The following is a 17,745-nucleotide window of genomic DNA, read 5'->3' as shown; positions in this document are numbered from 1 at the left end:
CCAATCGCTGGAGTAAACCAGTGGACTTAAGCACCACCAGGTGGCAGATGCCTGTCTGGCGTGTGTTGGATGTAATACTGTCATACTGTAAAACTGTAATACTGTAATAGTAATAGTGACTCACTACATTGTGTGTCCAGCTCCATCTGTGTCTCTTCTACACTGTCAGCACCACACCTGTAGGGGACATGGGAGGCCCAGTCGTCTGTGCAGAGTTGTGTCCCTTGGGCAGGCCAGAAACCTGTGATTGTGGGTTCGAATCCTGGTTCGCCCCCCATTATGTTTCTAGGTTTGTCAGCACCATACCTGTTGGAGAAATGGGTTGACCAGTTGTCTATGGTGCCACATTTTGCTGTGCAGATTTGCATCCCTTGGGCATGCCAGAACCCTATGATTGTGGGTTTCACTGAATTTGTAAATGTCGGAGACCTGCATCACTTCGAGCTTTCCTGGCTCAATCATTATATAACTGGAACACTGTTTAAGGAAACTTTAAACCCAACTCACTCACGCTCACTATGCCTGAGCTCATAGGTTTCACCGAAGTGGTAAACATCTGAGGCTCTCCATCACATCAAGCTGACAAATGGTGATATAACTGGAATACTGTCCAAAGTGATGTCAAACAAAACTCACTCACTCACCCAATCTACTATAATCAGCTATTGGCAGTATGGATTACATTAAGGGGAATATACTTAAATTTGATTTGATAAATTTCCTTTTAGCATCAAAGTTTTTTTCATTAGACTAACAGAAGTCTTAAAGATGAAGATTTTTCATGGTTTTTAGCAATAATTGGTAGTGATTGTATCTAAGAGTGGGATCAAACATAGACGTTCCTCTTGTTGAACTAACACACCTACCACTTGACATCCCATTACGGTGAGGTGAGGTGAAATGGGATTTAATGTCGCGTCCAAGATTATTGCACTTATATAGCGACATGCATGCACGTGTATGTGTGTGGCTGCTTGTACTAGTCCGGACTGATGCCGATTTATAGTGCTAGCACACTGAGATACCATGCCGCAGTTTAACATGAATACCCCACTCAGACACAGTATACTGACTCCGAGCCGACCAGTCCTTGTTTTAGCCCCTTAATGCCGAGCGCCAGACAGGGTAACAACAAGTACGATCTTTTAACATCTTTTGGTATGACGCGGCTGGGGATCGAACCCCGGACCTTCTGCTCTCTGGATGGATGCTCTACCACTAGACCACAGAGGCGGTCCATCCCATTACGGGTCATGTCAGAAAGACCTTTCATCCGACCAATCAGAGTATGGCTTACCAGATCATGAAAGTGACAGTCGCAGTGTGATTTCTAATCATGCAACCTCGAAAACTTTAACATTGGGTATTCCAAACAATACTTACGGTCTTAACGAGTGAACCCATACAGTCTAGAACATGATTAGCCATTCCAGAATGTTCTTTTGTTCAGGTTTCAAATTTTTAATCGAGAATTTGTCAAAATATGTTTCGAAGCGTAGTCGCCAATTGGAAATTAATGCCGTAAAGCAAAAGAAAGCTGCCTTCTGATTGGCTAATGTCGACTTCTTGTCAGTCATTCCATTGGTCGGTCAAAGTTTGCACAAGGTCGGTCTGACGTGACCCATAATAGGATGTCCTCAGATTTAAGTTTGGCGGTAACAAGAACTGAGATCTGATTTTAAGGAGATTGTGAGCACCTACTCTTGACAGCCTTCGAAATTCCTGTTAAACTGCTAACCTGATAACCTGAGACTACTAAATTATGCTTTATCTAGATTTATCTAGATCTGCTTACAGGTTACACACAACCAAATGTTTTCCCATAGACTTCTATAGTAACGTTATGATTTTTTTTTAAATAACTAAGCATTCAACAGCTATTACCTGTATGTGTGTGCACAGTTTGAGCAGCAATAAAAAAAATAAAAATGACTAGCTTAGTCAGCTCCTTTTCAGAGTACCGGAAGCTAAACACACCACCCCCAGTTTCGCACCAAATGTCACCTACTTGAAAATAGCTGTGGTCACATTCAGCATAAGTCATCATGTTGAAAAAGACAGTACTAAATATAGAAAAACATGGTCAGTTTTAATAACTGGATGGATGTACATTTGAAAGACATAAAAATCTTACAGAATATCCTCCAATCACAGCCTGCAGATATTTCTCGATCTACACTGAAGGCTCCCTACGAAAACCGCACTGTCCAAACTGGTTCTGATTTGGTGTAGTAGAACCTAGAGGCCAGTTTCTGCACCAAGTCTGCATCAAATGCCAGTAAGAACGCCCAAATTGGAATTAAACATTTCCCAATTCATGCTTTCATGGTTATAATAATGTTATACCTTTGTAAGGTGACTGTATATCAATAAAAAACATACCAATATGGAAGAAGATGCTTTAATGATTAGTTTAACATTATTGCATTGAATGCAGTGTTAAAATTCAATGGTAACATATCTCCCACAATCTCAGGACAATAAGAACTTTAAAAAAACTCCCACTTTTGAACAAAATAACGTTTCTTCCCCAATTTGCCTGCCAAGGGAACTTAGTTTGAAACCCCTGCCTCTCGAAAAGCCTTGAAATAAAAATAATTTCTAAGGCTGCTTTGATGATACATTATGACATCATTTTGAAATGCAACAAAACATTATAATGTCTATCTGAGCAAGATACTGCTGATCTCACGAGATGTTGTACATCTAGCCAGCAGGTTACTGCCATTGGCGAGATATAGAGATATGTGCAGTTTAAGGGACAAGTATAAGTAGTTGTATCTGGACCTTGACCTACTTGGTCAGACATATTTTAAGAATTTTGGGGGCGGTGGGGTAGCCTAGTGGTTAAAGTGTTCACTTGTCACGCTGAAGACCTGGGTTCGAGTACCCACATTGGTAAAATGTGTGAAGCCCATTTCTTGTGTCCCCCGCCGTGTTTTTGCTGAAATATTGCTAAAAGCGGCGTAAAACCATATTCACTCACTCACTCTAAGAATTGGTTTGTGGACTGCTGACCCTTAAGACAGTAGGAAGTAAAAAGTAGTTTGAAAGCACTGTTGTTTTGTTCTGACAAAAATGCTGAAATGCAAACTTAAGTCTTCACTAAAAACACATTTCACATATCCTTGACTTCAACCTTGACTGAACCTTGCACACATGACAACATTTAAATATTAAATATTCTTGTGTGTTTAAATCTTTCCCACCTTCCGACCATGAATTTTCATATACAGTAGAACACGGTTATAACAAACACGGATAGAGTGAACAAACGGATTGATTTCTCCCGTCCCTCCAGTTCATTATATCCATGTTCTACTGTACCGGTAAATAAATCTAAAAGATCTACCCTTGTTTTTGTATGTTAAGTTATCACAAGGCATAATACACGGGTTGTGGGGGATAAGTGATTGTTTCATCATATTTGTAAATAATGGATCATCGTGGATACATTTGTTGCCATGGTTATGCTGAAACAATGTTAGAGAAGTCTGTAGGCCATGGAACATGGCTTTGGACATGCTAGTCACAGGAAGTAGGATTTGATCTGTATCTGAGCGTCCAAAAAACATATTTTTTTAGTTTTTGCTTTGATAGTTTGTAATGGCTTTTGAAACCATTTGGGCTGATTGATCCTTGTTTTTACATGCTGCTAATGGGTCTGTAACTATATCTTGATACAACTGACACTAAACCTGAGGGATATATGGTCTCGGTCTTTGAATCTCCGAGGGGGATAGTGTATAAACTGGTTCTTTGTGCCTTCACAGTTCCTGGACCAAGGATGGTCTTGTTTATTTTGGTTACAGTCATGAGGGCTCAGATAACCACCGGTATTTGAGCCATTGAATACTTACTCACAAGTGATGATTCACATTGGGTATTGATGTGGTTTTTGTTATTCAATATACCTTCATTCCCTTGGATAGTCACATGGCCCATAGTCATATTGGGTATTTTTATGCCAATGAGCTGACTTTTTTAAAATATTTCTGATTTAATGCTGTTTTTGGTGACTTCTAATTTGTAACTGCATGGTCATGTGCATCCCAAGCTTCAAACAGCATCACATCATCTCACAACAGCGTGATTAGTAATATGTATACCGCCTTGCTTGTGCTTTATTCACAGCAGTAGATTAGAGTTCATGAGTCTTTGAAAATTTACATATGTTTGAGTGTTATGTATACGGATGCAACTCGTTTTTAATTGAGTAATAGTGATTTATTTTTTGTATTTTATGGAAATACATAGCTGATCTGGAATGCTGAGTCAACACAATGAAGCTGTTGTTAACCATACGGAAAAGGCTGTTTAAATGGATGGTTTATTTTATGCATGTTGAAAATGGCATGTGGTTGAAAGATGACAAAAAGCTTTAAAGTGAGTGAGTTGGGTTTAACGCCGCTTTTAACAGTATTCCAGTTATATCGCGGCGTGTCAGCTTAATGTGGGAGGAAAGCCCGAAGTGATGCAGGTCTCAGACGTTTACCACTTCGGTGAAACCCACGAGCACAGGTATGGTGCTGACAAACCTAGAACATAATTGGGGCGAACCGGGATTCGAACCCACAATTATAGGTTTCAGGCGTTCCCAAGGGATGCAACTCTGCACAGCGAATCACGGCGCCTTAGACGACTGGGCCACCCGTGCCCCCCCCCCCCCCCCCCAAAGCTATAAAACATCTGATTGTTTTCACCAGGAATTATTATATGGAGTTGGAAGAAAGAAACAGAGATAAAGAAACGGAATTCAGACTTTAGATGGAAATATCACATGCCTGTGAAAATCTGTCTTAGACGTATGAAGAGGAATACATAATCATGATAATAGAACAGTGTTTAAATATTTTATTGATAAAACTTAAGTTAATTACAAAAAAATATTTTTTTAAATTTTGCTACTGCTAAGTGTGATGGGGACCGAATAATGTTCTGTAAGTTGTTGGTCCATCCTGGAAAGCAAAACCAGCTTACATGTAGGTAATTCATTTCAAATTTGTGCTTCATCAATCGAAAAATTAGGACTTTCGTGCCAAAAGCTAGGTTTGACAGTCATATGGTTAACCCATACAGGGTAAGGCAAATACGCATTGAGAAACTTGTGCAACACATAAGCAGAAAACAGTGTCTAGGTACGAGGGGTGTTCATTAAAGATTTCCCCTGACCCACTTCCGATGGACCTAGTGGAATGAAACTTGGCATAGGTATTAGTCTTTCTCCACATAGGAACCACCAAGAGTTACACACTTCTCCCATCGTTTTATACAACTATGGAGACCTCGCTTGTAAAAGCCCTCATTTTGCGTCTCAAACCAGGATTTGACTTCAGAAATCAGTGTTTCATCATCTGTGAAACGTTTTCCCTTCAAAATGACTTCATGGTTGGAAAGAGGTGGAAGTCAGATGGTGCAAGGTCAGGAGAGTAAGGAGGATGTGGAAATATTTCATAGCCACAGGACCGTGCTTCTGTCTGGGCAACATGAGAGTTGTGAACTGGAGCATTGTCTTGCAGGAGACGGACACCGTTGGTCAGCATGCCAAGCCTCTTAAGCTTGATAGCGTCCTGCAATTTCCGCAGCAGTGAAGCATAATAAGCTCCTGTAATTGTGGTACCCTTTGCCAAGAAATCCATCATCACTACTCCGTGCTGGTCCCAAAACACTGTGAGCATGACCTTGCCTGCAGAGGGTTGGACACGTGCCTTCTTTGGGGATGGTGACTCCACATGCTTCCATTGCATCGACTGAACTTTAGTTTCAGGATCATAGTGATGGACCCATGTTTCATGGACCTGTGTGATAAGTCTGTCAAAAAAGTTTGCCTGTTCTTTTTGGCACATGTCCAAAAGATCCTTTGAGCAATTGACTCGTTCCTGCTTTTGGAAAGGTGTGAGCAGCCTGGGAATCCATCGTGCAGACACCTTATGCATGTTCAAATTGTCATGGATGATTTTTTCCACAGACCCTACACTGATCTTGACATCTTGTGCTAACTGGCGAACAGTTATACGTCGGTCTGCCAAAGTGGCGGTCTCCACTTGATGCATAGTGTCCTCATCAATGGCTGAATGGGGGCGACCAGGAATGGCAGCTGTTTCCACAGACGTCCGACCACACTTGAACTGGGGATGCCAGTGTTTAACAACGTCATATGATCGGGCATCTTCCCCATAAGTTGCTTTCATTTCATCGAAAGTTTCTTTTGGTGTGCAACCTTTCAAATATAAAAACCTAATCACTGCTCAGTATTCTACTGGCTCCATTGTCACACCCTACTTGATCATAACAGCTGTAAAAGTGGTAAGATTAATAGTTCGGTGATGCAAATTCAGACATAACCCATAGATACATCATTACACATGTGAAATTTCAACCAAATATGATAACCCTAAGTGGTTTAGGGGAAATCTTTAATGAACACCCCTCGTATCTCCTGAGTAGAGAAGCTATATGCGGCCCTGAATGTGCATCCCTTGACATACCATCATGGATACTCTGATTCGGTGTCACTATGGAAATCTCATGCCACAGCTTAATGGCATCGATGGCAGATATAGTTTGCAAGCATTTCCATTTTATACAAAAGTGTGTATTTTGTGATAATCAGGATTTTTGATTGTGAGAATTAAATAATTGTCCAAGATTCATCCAACATATTTTCCAGGTGAAGCAACAGGCGTTTATTTTTAGTTCACTAATTGAAGTCACCTGTGAGAAAACAGCGGCAATTCATATCGTCTGTCTCATGAACTTTCTGGAAGTTTTGCTCATTTCTTGATTTGCCATGTTTACAGGCCATTGAAATATAGCAGGAATATAGTTTCTAAACAACATTCACTCCCTTAGTTCTTGGATACTTTTCCTTTCAAGGTTTTTGTTTGTTTGTTGTTTAACGCCGCACTCAGCAATATTACAGCTATATGACGGCGGTCTGTAAATAATCGAGTCTGGACCAGACAATCCGGTGATTGACATCATGAGCATCGATCCACGCAATTAGGACCGATGACATGCTTCAACCAAGTCAGCGAGCCTGACCACCCGATCCCATTAGTCGCCTTTTACGACAAGCATAGTCGCCTTTTACGGCAAGCATGGGTTGCTGAAGACCTTTTCTACCCCGGAATCTTCACGGGTCCCTTCCAAGGTAATAGCAGTGACTTCTGAGATACCTCATCTTGTCATAGGGCAGAGTGGTGGTTGAGCGCACTCTAATACCAAGTATTTCATGCAATAAGCATACTTGAAAAGTTCACTGCAATTTGTGCTTCCTTAAACCAAATATTTATTCAAATCTTGCAGTTTCTCCCATCCAGAGTCTCAGCACTATTAGTTTTGATTAATGATCTGCCTTGTGTATTTCCTGCGATCAGATTTAGGTGATATATGTCCCCAATCCAATTTCTATTCATGAGGTGAGCGATGTGTTTCTGTAGGGCTATGGGCCGGCCATGTGGCAGTGGAGTGCTGGGCGGGGGTTGTGTATATGGCAGTTATATCCCGGTAGATATGAATCTATGCATTGTCACACAGTTCAACAGATGGACTAGAGCTGAGGATTCAGTTACATGGCTTGGCAAATGCAGTATTGGTGGTCGTCACATGTGGTGTTACAATTTGTGCAATACAGTATTACAATGTCACATGTAGCATTACAGTTTGTTGAGTTACATGGTTACATTATTACAGTTTTTTTTAATAGTGTTACAGTTTGTCCAGTGCAGTGTCACCATGGTTACAGTTTGTCAAATACAGTGTAACAGTTTGTCCAATGCAGTGTCACCATGGTTACAGTTTGTCAAATACAGTGTAACAGTTTGTCCAATGCAGTGTCACCATGGATACAGTTTGTGCACAATATCGTTACAGTTTGTCCAATGCAGTGTCACCATGGTTACAGTTTGTCGAATACAGTGTTACAGTTTGTCAAATGCAGTATCACCATGGTTACAGTTTGCCCAATACATCGTTACAGTTTGTCCAATACATTGTTACAGTTTTTTAAATAGTGTTACTTTTTGTCAAATACAGTGTTACAGTTTGTCCAAAGCACTGTTACAGTTTGTCAAATGCTGTGTTACCATGGTTACTGTTTGTCAAATGCCGTGTTACAGTTTGTTATAAATGATAATTTAATATTGTGGTTTGTGCAAATTCAACGTATTTTGTTTTCTACATGCATGTCCAGTGTATTATAAAATTTATTCTCATGTACGTGTTTATGTTGCGCTACAACTATCCCTCGTAAGGTTTCAAATTCCCCTTCTGCGCATGCGCACGGGAGCCCCTTTTTACCCAAAAGCCCTGTGTCTCTCCATTCCTCTCCCAAAGCTAGAAGGACAACAACACTCGCTACAAAATTGCCATAATACCTTTATTGTGATCAACTGCCGCTTGCACAGACCACCTCCTGCATGTCAGCAAGGTACCTAAAACACCGACAATGGCACCGAAACGGACGTCAAGGAGAACCAGGGCAGCTGTTCCTGTCGAAAATGTTTCATCCGCAACAAGTGAAACTTCCGACAACAGTCGCCATGTTGGGTCACAGGTCAGAGCGAGTGCGACAGGCAGAGCCGTCCCTTACGAGACAACAGTTGACCTGAGACAGAGGCTGCGCTCCTTAGGTATCACAGTGCCTGCATCGTGGGGAAGAAAGACGATCCTACAACTGTACAAGGAAAACTTTAACGAGAACCACACGGTCAGTGGAGGGGCCAGCGCTGTTCAACATTCCTCCCCCGTTTCCGCATTGTCGTCTGTACATGCTGTTCCTTCCTGTGACGTTACTCCCCAGTATGTAAACAGCGGGAATTCTGACAGCTCTACTAGCATTCCGGCAACAGTGACAACAGCAAGCAACCAGTTATCGTCAGCAAATGTGGAATTGGTGGGAGTCATGCGGGAAATGAGGGACATGATGACATCCCTCACCCAACGTCTATCCTCTGGAGCTCCCAGTGGAGAAAACATAGCCTGGCCTACATCACAGACAAATCCAACGCAATGTGTTCTGTCAGATTCCGTGCCCCATGTCAACTTTGTTGACGAAAGTACAAGGCGTAAAATTCACCAAGGTAAATATATTAATTTGGCTTCTCTGTTGTTACCATGCCAAGAATCTGGGGAATATAGACTTGCTGAAGAGACAGGTTCATGCAAAAACGTGTTAAACTCCACACTATATATGGAGGATATGTACATTATGAATACCACAAGAGATTCGCATCTCGTGTGGCAGCACTGGCTGAGAGGGGTACGCACATCACCTGGGGCGTTCCGGACACCAGAATTTATACCACTTGTACTTCTGGCCTTCGCTGTAGGTCATGTGACCTGTGCAGTAGTATCAGCCATGACTCCGCGACATGTCCATCCCTGTTGACGAACACCTGCGAACAAGTCAGCCCACGACATAGCTTGGGAAAAAAGAATGTAACCTCCACAAGCACTGCAAACAGCTCCACCGATTCACATGGTCGACAAAAAATATGGTACCAGGGACAGGAGGTTTGCAATAATTTCAATGATAGCGGCTGCATGCGTATTCGCTGCAACTTTCTGCATGTTTGCTCCACTTGTTTCGGGAAGAATCACAACAAATTGGTTTGCAAAAAATACAACACTAATTCCAATAAGGGACATGGAATCAACCAGTGACAATTTGCTGAGGAATTGACACCATTAAATACCAACATCATACAAGAGGAACTAAGGCGTCACCCTGATCAGAACTTTGTAACATACTTGTGTGATGGACTGAGACACGGTTTTCACCCTCTCGTTGCAACAGTGCCCAATTTTACCTGGGAGTGCAAAAACAATCTGAGCGCCCGGAAAGAACCCGATACCGTAACGCACCTTGTCCGTCAAGAATTAGATCGGGGCTACATTATTGGACCATTTTCAGTTCCCCCTTACCATGTGTTTCGGGTCAGCCCCCTGGGCATCGCTGAAGGAAAATACAGCCATAAAAAACGACTGATCCTGGACCTTTCAGTCCCACATGACAACGATGACATTATTAGCATTAATGATACGATAGACAAGGACATGTGCTCTTTAACCTACGTGACAATCGATGATGCCATACGGGAACTGAACCGTGTAGGCAGGGGCGCGAGTATGTGTAAGGTGGATATAAAAGACGCCTTCAAGCAAATCCCCATTCACCCAGATTATTGGTCACTGTTCGGATTTAGATGGGACAATCAGTATTACTTCTTCAAGCGCCTAGCGTTTGGATGCCGATCTAGCCCTAGTATCTTTGATTGCATATCACAAGCCATTGTTTGGATCCTCACAAACAATTACAAGGTCCATTTCGTTTTACACTTGCTGGATGACTTCCTCACCATTGATGAACCCAACTACGAAGCTTCTATTACTATGAAAACATTAACAGCCACTTTCAACAAGTTGAAAATTCCGTTGTCCCCACATAAAACCGTAGGACCAGCCTGTGAGATGGAATATCTAGGTATCATTTTAGATTCAAATACCATGACTGCCCGACTACCCCTGGTCAAGTTGGCTAGAATATCGGAGTTAGTGCAAGAGTTCAGTCACAAGAGAAAGTGTACCAAACAACAACTACTGTCTCTGATAGGACATCTGTGCTATGCCTGCAAAGTGGTTGTGCCAGGAAGATCCTTTGTGTCTTACCTCATTGATCTATCTAAATCTGTTAAAAAACTGCACCACAGAGTGAACATTTCTGCTGAATGTCGTTCTGATCTGCACATGTGGCATGTGTTTCTACAGAAGTGGAATGGTGTTTCTTTCTTTCACGACTCTTCCAGGACACAGGCTTCTGACATGGAACTGTATACCGACGCATCTACTTTAGGTTTTGGAGGTTATTTTCAGGGTGCTTGGTTTTCGTCACCTTGGCCATCATCTATGCAAGCCCATTGCCAAAACAACAGTCGATCCATGGCGCTACTTGAACTGTATCCCATTGTAGTAGCAGCCGTTTTATGGGGCAAGCAGTGGTCAGGGAAAAGAATCTTGTTTTATTGTGACAATGAATCAACAGTAAACATAATCAACAAGGGCAGATCAAAATGCAAAAACATTATGTCTCTCATGCGTATGGTTACCTCACTAGCAGCCTCTGACAATTTTGTGATATGTGCCAAACATGTACCAGGCGTGTCAAACCAAATTGCTGATTCTCTGTCTCGGTTACAGATTGCCAGATTTCGGAAACTTGCTCCACATGCGGCACCACAAGCAACACCATGTCCACAACACTCACAGTTGATATGGGTCTGGCAAGACACCTAGACACTCTATGGGATGCTGCAGTGGCGGCCAGAACCAAGACCACCTATGCTTCTGGCTTTCAGTCATACGTTGCCTTTCTCCTGAGATATAGCCTGTACTATACATGCTCAAGCCTCACACGGGCAGCACAAGGTCTGCCACCAGTTAATTCGGCACTTCTGCAACAATATGTGGCCTTTTGTTTCGGTGAGGCAAAACTACAGTATGTCACTGTCAAATCCTATCTCGCGGGTATTCGGTTTACCTATCTGAAGGCAGGTGTACATACAGTGTTCGATTCAGTGTCTACTGGTGGTCTAAATCAGCTACGAACCCTACTTCATGGATACAAGAAGCTACAACAACAGGGTGTGCCCAAACGCTTACCCATAACCTACGATGTTTTGAAGAAGATTGTGTGTACACTACGCAAAGGGGTGCTCGGACCTCTCAATGATCTGGTAATGGAGGTCATGTGCACCACTGCCTTCTTTGGTTTTCTACGATGTGCCGAGTTCACATGTTCTCGTGACTTCAATGCTAGTACCAATTTAAGTCTATCTGATGTCACCATCGATCATAATACAGGAAAGTGTACTCTCGTGCTCAAAGCTTCAAAGACAGATATTTTTAGACAGGGCGTAGTCATTCCCTTGTTTGCCAACCAATCTCCCATTTGCCCTTTTGCCAATTTGAACCGCTTAAAGCAAGTAAGACTATCACATGGTGGTAGGGACAGTGATCCTCTGTTTGTTGACTGTGTTGGAAAAGCCATATCCCGTACCATGTTCCTGCAATGGCTCAACATGCCCATGAAACATGCACACCTTGACGCAGCTAAATACTCTGGACACTCTTTTCGCATAGGGGCAGCGACCTCCGCTGCAACTGTTCGTATGGAAGATCACCTCATAAAAACACTGGGCAGGTGGCAGTCAGACTGTTTTACACGTTATATTCGGACCCCAGAGGACGTTATTAAGAATGCTCAGTTGTCTTTAATTTCTTGTCCATAATACCCAGTACAGGGACATCTCTGATCAGCTGCGTTGAATTGGTTGTGTTGGTCATTCCTTTTGTACGATGTTGATGGATCTTGTGATCCCTCTCTATATTGTTGCACACAATGTACCTTCCTTACCACACCTAGCACAACTTGGGGGCACTCACTCTTGTAAGGGGGTACCCTTCCAATCACTTGCTTTGGGCTATTTCCACTCATCTAGAGTGTCTTTTTCTCCCCCAAGTCCAAACCAGAGCTCAGGTCGCAGCCCCGGTCCGCAGACCACCGTCCGAGCCGCCGCAGCGGCCCCAGGACCCTCGCCTAGCTCTCGGTCGTCCCTCTCCTTGTAAATAAGCTAGCACCAAAGGTCCGCAGACCACCGTCCGAGGCGCCGCAGCGGCCCCAGGACCCTCGCTTAGCTCTCGGTCGTCCCTCTCCTTGTAAATAAGCTAGCACCAGAGCTCAGGTTGCAGCCCCGGTCCGCAGACCACCGTCCAAGCCTCATAGCGGCTCCAGGACAGCACCTAGCTCTCGCTCAGCCCTCCTCTGTGATAAAAATCAGTCAGCTCCCAAGTTCGTGCCAAAACCATTATATGTATGTGTTTGTTATAATGTACATTAAATATTTTTGCATTCTACCTCATTGCTTGTTGTGTTTGCACAAAATGATAATTTAATATTGTGGTTTGTGCAAATTCAACGTATTTTGTTTTCTACATGCATGTCCAGTGTATTATAAAATTTATTCTCATGTACGTGTTTATGTTGCGCTACAACTATCCCTCGTAAGGTTTCAAATTCCCCTTCTGCGCATGCGCACGGGAGCCCCTTTTTACCCATAAGCCCTGTGTCTCTCCATTCCTCTCCCAAAGCTAGAAGGACAACAACACTCGCTACAAAATTGCCATACCCGCCAGCCCACCCTCTCTTCACCGGCTTAGGTGCTCACCTTTGTACCATTTTGCTGCTGCTTTGTAAATATGTACAGTTTTCAATTTTGCCTTTTATTGTCAGGGGCTGACTGATTGGCCTATCATTGGCCAGGCTATTTCCACTCATCTAGAGTGTCCTTTTCTCCCCCAAGTCCAAACCAGAGCTCAGGTCGCAGCCCCGGTCCGCAGACCACCGTCCGAGCCGCCGCAGCGGTCCCAGGACCCTCGCCTAGCTCTCGGTCGTCCCTCTCCTTGTAAATAAGCTAGCACCAAAGGTCCGCAGACCACCGTCCGAGCCGCCGCAGCGGCCCCAGGACCCTCGCTTAGCTCTCGGTCGTCCCTCTCCTTGTAAATAAGCTAGCACCAGAGCTCAGGTTGCAGCCCCGGTCCGCAGACCACCGTCCAAGCCTCATAGCGGCTCCAGGACAGCACCTAGCTCTCGCTCAGCCCTCCTCTGTGATAAAAATCAGTCAGCTCCCAAGTTCGTACCAAAACCATTATATGTATGTGTTTGTTATAATGTACATTAAATATTTTTGCATTCTACCTCATTGCTTGTTGTGTTTGCACAAATTAAGTCTTACAGTTCGTGAAATGCAGTCTTAGCTATTAAACTATATATCACGTGACTAGCCACGGGTCCAGGTAGTACTGTGGTTACCCAGGTCCTACTGAGGAACCACCCGACCCGAGTACCAAAGTTAGCCATCTCAGCCCTTGAGGACATCACCTTTATAAAACATTTATCATTATCCCCCATCGCGCGAAAGCGCGAAGCGGGGGATATAGTATTCACGACCGTCCGTACGTCCCACCTGTTTGTTGCCGCGATATCTCAAGAACTAAACACTGGATTGTCTTCATATTTGGAACTATGGTGTATATACAGACTCCGCAGACACCAGTCGGTTTTGGTGACCTTGACCCCCATTTTCAAGGTCACAGCAGGCATATCTGCTTTTGGAGTTGGAAAACGGTGTTGCCGCGATATCTCAAGAACTAATCGCTGGATTGTCTTCATATTTGGAACTATAGTGTATATACAGACACCGCATACACCTGTCAGATTTGGTGACCTTGACCCCATTTTCAAGGTCACAGCAGGCAAATCTGTTTTTGGAGTTGGAAAACGGTGTTGCCACAATATCTCAAGAACTAATCGCTGGATTGTCTTCATATTTGGTACTATGGTGTACAGGCGGGGGATATTTCGTCACTCTGTGACAAATACTTGTTATAAGATAGTTTCTATTTGACCATCTGTGTTGTTTTTTAAAATGAATATCCATTAACAAGGTGTTATAGTAAGTGAGTATGGTTTTATGCCGCTTTTAGCAATATTCCAGCAATATCAAGGCAGGAGACACCAGAAATGGGCTTCACACATTGTACCCATGTGTGGAATCCAACCCGGGTCCTTCGGCGTGACGAGCGAACGTTTTAACCACTAGACTACCCGACCGACCAACAAGGTGTTAAAGTAGATCATATTTAGGGTGATAGACAATGCCTTGTACTAAGTGGTCAAATCTGGGTGGCTGAGTGGGTTAGGTCAGTGTATGCTGGTAATTAGGTGCCTTACTCTGAGAGTATGGGTTTGAATCCTGAATGGGACTCAACCCATACTACTTGACTACTAGTGTTTGTATGTTACTAAGAAAGTGTTATCACAAATATAAAATATTTGAGGTGCAATATTTCTGTGTCTGTTGTTTCAGCGGAAGACAGTGAAGAAAGCCAAGGACCGTGTGGAATCATCCTGACAGCGTTATCATATTTTGTCGTCTTCATCACGTTGCCTCTCTCACTGTGTGTCTGTATCAAGGTAGGCCATGTCTTAACGTTGTTGCACTTCTTTGAGTTCCAACCTGGAGATTCTGGGACGGTAAAGCAGGCCTAAGTTCTGTATATCGGTTACAACTTGGAACTGGGCCCCGTTGCACAAAGCGAAATTAGTAGTGTTAAGACACTTTTAACTCACATACTTAAACATAGGCTTACGATAGTCGTAGCGCTAAGATCGCTTTGTGGAACGGGCCCCAGTACCCCATTCCAAGCGATCGTAATGCTATGACTTTGTAAGTCTATGTTACAGTATGGGAGTTTTGATCATCTTAGCCCATGATTGCTTGGTGACACAGGGCCCAGGTGATTACGACATGAGAATTGAATTGGTGTCATTGTACCCTGACCGTGTGGATGGGTGCTCATGCTATCAACCACTGGCTGGTTTTATATTATTACAGTTTATTACATGCTAGATGCGACACATAATGATCTGGGGAGTAATTACATCTTCAGCAACCCATGTTTGCCGTAAAAGTGCTTGTTGTAGGAGGCAACTAATGGGATCGGGTGGCCAAGCTCTCTGACTTGGTTGATGCATGTCATCGTATCCCAATTGCATAGATTGACGTTCATGATGTCAGTCACTGAATTGTCTGGTCCAGACTTGATTATTTGCAGACCGCCGTCATATAGCTTGAATATTGCTGAGTGCAGAGTTAATCAACAAGCAAACAAACAATGATGGAGTTTGTAAATAATCGAGTCATGAGCATCATATAGAAGCCATGGCCAATTCTTAGCCATTCTTGTTCATAATGAAATAGAATTTGGTATTGGTGTAGTAAGTAGTGAGACTCAACATATGTGGTCCGTTTTTCAATTTTTTTCATACCGATACCGATTTGACTTTTGAACTTTGGACCATGCTCTTAATTCTCACAAATTCAGCCTAGGCTCTGTAAACACATTTTTCACAGACTGTTCCCACCAATGATGACACCGCGAGTGCTCAGAATTCATGTACATACCATTGAAATGTCAGTGCTGACATCATTGTTTGTTATGTGGCTGTCTTTGTTGACATTTGACTAAATATCAACGTGAGCTACAGTGCTATGGCATGTATGAATTTCGAATTGATATATTTTGCCTAGCAACACAAACATCCATGTTCCGTTAAAGAACATACTCAACCACTTTTATTGAACTGGAGATCAGTACAGAAAAAATGATTGCTGTTTTTCAAATTTGTATATTTGTGTTGTTTAAAAAGACCAAAAGTTGGTCATTCAGGAGTAAATAAGATTGCGTAAGATTGATAAGCAAATGTCAAATAATGAGCGGTGACTTCTGGAGGTAGTTATTATAAATAACTGTAAATTCCTATTCATGGGTAATAAAGCTTTCTTCCATTGCCAAATTGATCTTGGCAAACTTTGTAATGTGTTTGGTTTGTCCCCTGCAATCTATTCTATAGTTCTATAAGCAGGCACAGCCAAGGAAGAGAGCCTATATAGATGGCAATCTCTGTTATTGGACATTCTGGAAGCCGGTTGCAGTTAAAATAGTTCTGGGATCCTGATATTTGGGATATTTTGTGATTTAATGTCTTTGCCTTGAACTTGTTACTATGACATTGGAGATGGGGGGAGAAGATGGGGAAGAAATGAACATTGAGGAAGGGAAGGGGAGATTGAGGTGGAAGGGGAGACTGAGGAAGGGGAGGGGAGATTGAGGAAGGGGAGGAGAGATTGAGGAAGGGGAGGGGAGATTGAGGAAGGGAAGGGGAGATTGAGGAAGGGAAGGGGAGATTGAGGAAGGGGAGGGGAGATTGAGGAAGGGGAGGGGAGATTGAGGAAGGGAAGGGGAGATTGAGGAAGGGAAGGGAGGTTAAGGAAGGGGAGGAGAGATTGAGGAAGGGAAGGAGAGATTGAGGAAGGGAAGGGAGGTTAAGGAAGGGGAGGAGAGATTGAGGATGGGAGGTTAAGGAAGGGAAGGAGAGATTGAGGAAGGGAAGGGGAGATTGAGGAAGGGAAGGGAGGTTAAGGAAGGGGAGGAGAGATTGAGGAAGGGAAGGGGAGATTGAGGAAGGGAAGGGAGGTTAAGGAAGGGGAGGAGAGATTGAGGAAGGGAAGGGGAGATTGAGGAAGGGAAGGGGAGATTGAGGAAGGGGAGGGGAGATTGAGGAAGGGGAGGAGAGATTGAGGAAGGGGAGGGGAGATTGAGGAAGGGAAGGGGAGATTGAGGAAGGGAAGGGAGGTTAAGGAAGGGGAGGAGAGATTGAGGAAGGGAAGGAGAGATTGAGGAAGGGAAGGGAGGTTAAGGAATGGGAGGAGAGATTGAGGATGGGAGGTTAAGGAAGGGAAGGAGAGATTGAGGAAGGGAAGGGAGATTGAGGAAGGGAAGGGAGGTTAAGGAAGGGGAGGAGAGATTGAGGAGGGGAGATTGAGGAAGGGAAGGAGAGATTGAGGAAGGGAAGGGGAGATTGAGGAAGGGAAGGGGAGATTGAGGAAGGGAAGGGGAGATTGAGGATGGGAGGTTAAGGAAGGGAAGGAGAGATTGAGGAAGGGAACGTGAGATTTAGGAAGGGAAGGGGAGATTGAGAAAGGGAACGTGAGATTGAGGAAGGGGAGGAGAGATTGAGGAAGGGAAGGGAGGTTAAGGAAGGGGAGGAGAGATTGAGGATGGGAGGTTAAGGAAGGGAACGGGAGATTGAGGAAGGGAAGGGGAGATTGAGGATGGGAGGTT

At 43.5% G+C, this 17,745-nt stretch overlaps 1 protein-coding gene across 2 annotated transcripts in view; it reads left to right on the top strand.

The window, feature by feature from the left end:
- LOC124141794 (band 7 protein AGAP004871-like) overlaps positions 1-17,745 on the top strand; it is a 131,746-nt gene that overhangs the window by 63,909 nt on the left and 50,092 nt on the right. For both annotated transcript variants that reach the window (XM_048388951.1, XM_048388952.1), the window contains exon 2: positions 14,928-15,034. In XM_048388951.1, the coding sequence (XP_048244908.1) occupies positions 14,928-15,034 (107 nt within the window). The remainder of the gene's footprint in view (positions 1-14,927; positions 15,035-17,745) is intronic.

This window comes from Haliotis rufescens, unplaced genomic scaffold (assembly GCF_023055435.1).
Source record: "Haliotis rufescens isolate VD_foot unplaced genomic scaffold, xgHalRufe1.0.p SCAF_8, whole genome shotgun sequence".
Taxonomy (NCBI): domain Eukaryota; kingdom Metazoa; phylum Mollusca; class Gastropoda; order Lepetellida; family Haliotidae; genus Haliotis; species Haliotis rufescens.
This window is presented reverse-complemented; position numbering and strand designations above follow the sequence as displayed.